The sequence below is a fragment of the Coturnix japonica genome, unplaced genomic scaffold, assembly GCF_001577835.2.
Source record: "Coturnix japonica isolate 7356 unplaced genomic scaffold, Coturnix japonica 2.1 chrUnrandom469, whole genome shotgun sequence".
Lineage (NCBI taxonomy): Eukaryota > Metazoa > Chordata > Aves > Galliformes > Phasianidae > Coturnix > Coturnix japonica.
Window position 1 is genome coordinate 42,211 of NW_015439875.1, and position 4,103 is coordinate 46,313.

Here is a 4,103-nt window from a genome sequence, read left to right on the forward strand (position 1 = left end):
AGGGTTTTCTATGGGGTCAGCCCTATAGGGTCATTATAAGGGTCAGCCCCATAGGATCGTTATAGGGTTTTCTATGGGGTCAGCCCCATAGGGTCATTATAGGGGTCAGCCCCATAGGGTGGTTATAGGGTTTCTATGGGGTTTTCTATGGGGTGACCCCATACCAGACAATGCTCCTTGCCGTGGTTCAGCCAATGTCCCGTCCGTCCCGTGCGGATGATGCGCTGCAGCTGGTTGGTCTTCACCCAGATGATCTCGTCCACACGCTCGTACCTATGGGGCGGATATGGGGCAGATATGGGGCAGATATGGGGTGGATATGGGGTGGATATGGGGTGGATATGGGGTAGATATGGGGTGGATATGGGGTGGACAATAGGGTTACAATGGGGTGGCTATGGGGTGGACAATGGGGTGATAATGGAGTGGCTATGGGGCATATATGGGGAGGATATGGGGTGGCAATGGGGCAGCTATGGGGTGGATATGGGGTGGATATAGGGTGACTATGGGGCGGATATGGGGTGATAATGGGGTGGATATGGGGTGATATGGGGCGGATATGGGGTGGATATGGGGTGATATGGGGTGGATATGGGGTGGATATGGGGTAATAATGGGGTGGATATAGGGTGACTATGGGGCGGATATGGGGTGGATATGGGACTATGGGGCGGATATGGGGTGATATGGGGGTGATAATGGGGTAGATATGGGGTAGATATGGGGTGGATATAGGGTGACTATGGGCGGATATGGGGTGATATGGGGGTGATAATGGGGTAGATATGGGGTGGATATGGGGCGGATATGGGGTGGATATGGGGTGGATATGGGGCGGATATGGGGTGGATATGGGGCAGATATGGGGTGGATATGGGGTGGATATGGGGTGGATATGGGGTGGATATAGGGTGACTATGGGGCGGATATGGGGTGGATATGGGGTGATATGGGGCGGATATGGGGTGATAATGGGGTGGATATGGGGTGGATATGGGGTGACTATGGGGTGGCAATGGGGTGGATATGGGGTGGCTATGGGGTGACAATGGGGTAGATAATGGGGTGGACAATGGGATGGCAACGGGGTGACTATGGGGTGACAATGGGGTGGATTTGGGTTAGATATGGGGTGGATATGGGACTATGGGGCGGACAATGGGGTGATAATGGGGCGGATATGGGGTGGATATGGGGTGGACAATAGGGTTACAATGGGGTGGCTATGGGGTGGCTATGGGGCGATAATGGGGTGGCTATGGGGTGACTTACCCCCATAGGTTCAGGCATTCCCGGCCCAACTCCATGGCTCTGTAAAGACATTGGGGGTGGTTATGGGGAGATATAGGGATATGTGGGGTTATGGAGTGATATAGGGGGACATTGGGATGTGGGGTGGGTTATGGGGGTGGTTATGGGGGGGATATTGGGTTATGGGGGGGATGGGACAACCAATGGGATGGGGACACCAAGGAGGACCAAGAGGGGACAGCCAATGGGGACCAAGGACCAAGAGGGGCCAACCAATGGGAACCCAAGGAGGACCGAGACAGGACAACCAATGGGGATCAAGGAGGACCATGAAGGGACAACCAATGGGAACCCAAGGAGGACCGAGACAGGACAACCAATGGGGACCAAGGACCAAGAGGGGACAACCAATGAGAACCCAAGTAGGACCAAGAGGGGACAACCAATGGGAACCCAAGGAGGACCATGAAGGGACAACCAATGGGGACCAAGGAGGACCATGAAGGGCCAACCAATAACCAATGGGGCACCAAGAGGGGCCAACCAATGGGGACCAATGAGGACCAAGAGGGGCCAACCAATGGGAACCCAAGGAGGACCGAGACAGGACAACCAATGGGGACCAAGGACCAAGAGAGGACAACCAATGGGGATCAAGAGGGGACAACCAATGGGGACCAAAGAGGACCATGAAGGGACAACCAATGGGGACCAATGAGGACCATGAAGGGACAACCAATGGGGATCAAGAGGGAACAGCCAATTGGGGACCAAGGACTAATAGGGGCCAACCAATGGGAACCCAAGGAGGACCATGAAGGGTCAACCAATGGGGACCAAGGACCAAGAGGGGGCCAACCAATGGGAACCCGAGGAGGTGCCAAGATGGCGTCGTCCTGACCTTCCCGTGACCCATAGGAAGAGGAATCCCTCGTCTTGTAGGACGGGGATGTTGAGCCGCCTCATCTCGTCGTCGGTCAAGGTGCCGTAGGGCAGCTCCATGTGAATGTCCCACGGGGGGTCGGCCATCACCACCGCAAACTTACCCAGAATGCTCACGTCCAGGTAACGGATGTCGCAGCAGATCCACTGTACAACGGGGAACGGGAAGTTATGGGGTCGGATTTGGGGTCGGGTTTGGGGTGGATGTCCCAATGGAGGCCCACCGTCATGGCGGATCCTATTTGGGGTGATGGATGTCATAATGGAGGCCCACCGTCATGGCGGATCCTATATGGGGTGATGGACGTCCCAATGGAGGTCCACCATCATGGCGGATCCTATATGGGGAGTGGTAGATCCTATATGGGGTGAAGGATGTCGTAATGGAGGCCCACCATCATGGTGGACCCTATATGGGGTGAAGGACGTCTTAATGGAGGTCCATGGGGTCGGATTTGGGGTCAGATTTGGGGTGGACGTCCCAATGGAGGCCCACCGTCATGGCGGATCCATTTTGGGGGTGGTAGATCCTATATGGGGTGAAGGACGTCGCAATGGAGGTCTACCATCATGGCGGATCCTATATGGGGTGGTAGATCCTATATGGGGTGAAGGACGTCGCAATGGAGGTCCACCGTCATGGCGGATCCTATATGGGGTGAAGGACGTCTTAATGGGGTGGTAGATCCTATATGGGGTGAAGGATGTCCCAATGGAGGCCCACCGTCATGGCGGATCCTATATGGGGTGAAGGATGTCACAATGGAGGTCTACCATCATGGCGGATCCTATATGGGGTGAAGGACGTCTTAATGGGGTGGTAGATCCTATATGGGGTGAAGGACGTCGCAATGGAGGTCTACCGTCATGGCGGATCCTATATGGGGTGATGGACGTCCCAATGGAGGTCCATGGGGTTGGATTTGGGGTCGGATTTGGGGTGGATGTCCCAATGGAGGTCCACCATCATGGCGGATCCTATATGGGGTGGTAGATCCTATATGGGGTGAAGGACGTCGCAATGGAGGTCCACCATCATGGCGGATCCATTTTGGGGGTGGTAGATCCTATATGGGGTGAAGGATGTCTTAATGGAGGTCTACCATCATGGCGGATCCTTTTGGGGGTGGTAGATCCTATATGGGGTGAAGGACGTCGCAATGGAGGTCTACCATCATGGCGGATCCTATATGGGGTGAAGGACGTCGCAATGGAGGTCCACCATCATGGCGGATCCTATATGGGGTGATGGACGTCGCAATGGAGGCCCACCATCATGCGGATCCTATATGGGGTGATGGACGTCCCAATGGAGGTCCATGGGGTCGGATTTGGGGTCGGGTTTGGGGTGGATGTAGCAATGGAGGCCCACCGTCATGGCGGATCCTATATGGGGTGAAGGACGTCGCAATGGAGGCCCACCATCATGGCAGATCCTATTGGGAATGATGGATGTCCCTATGGAGGTCTACCATCATGGCGGATCCTATATGGGGTGATGGACGTCCCAATGGAGGTCCATGGGGTCGGGTTTGGGGTGGATGTCCCAGTGGAGGCCCACCGTCATGGCGGATCCTATATGGGGTGAAGGACATCTTAATGGAGGTCTACCATCATGGCGGATCCTATATGGGGTGAAGGACGTCACAATGGAGGCCCACTGTCATGGCGGATCCTATATGGGGTGAAGGATGTCGCAATGGAGGCCCACCATCATGGCGGATCCATTTTGGGGTGGTAGATCCTATATGGGGTGAGGGACGTCGCAATGGAGGCCCACCATCATGGCGGATCCTATATGGGGTGAAGGACGTCTTAATGGAGGTCCACCGTCATGGCGGATCGTATATGGGGTGATGGACGTCCCAGTGGAGGTCCATGGGGTCGGATTTGGGGTCGGATTTGGG

The 4,103-nt window shown here is 55.2% G+C and overlaps 1 protein-coding gene across 1 annotated transcript in view; it reads right to left on the minus strand.

Moving 5' to 3' along the window:
* Nucleotides 1–107: 107 nt before the first annotated feature.
* METTL3 (methyltransferase like 3) overlaps nucleotides 108–4,103 on the minus strand; it is a 23,568-nt gene continuing 19,572 nt past the window's right edge. The window contains exons 6-8 of the mRNA XM_015850477.2: nucleotides 2,156–2,343; nucleotides 1,276–1,314; nucleotides 108–273 (exon numbers count right to left, since the gene is read on the minus strand). Coding sequence (XP_015705963.1) covers nucleotides 123–273; nucleotides 1,276–1,314; nucleotides 2,156–2,343 — 378 coding nt within the window. The 3' untranslated portion in view covers nucleotides 108–122. The remainder of the gene's footprint in view (nucleotides 274–1,275; nucleotides 1,315–2,155; nucleotides 2,344–4,103) is intronic.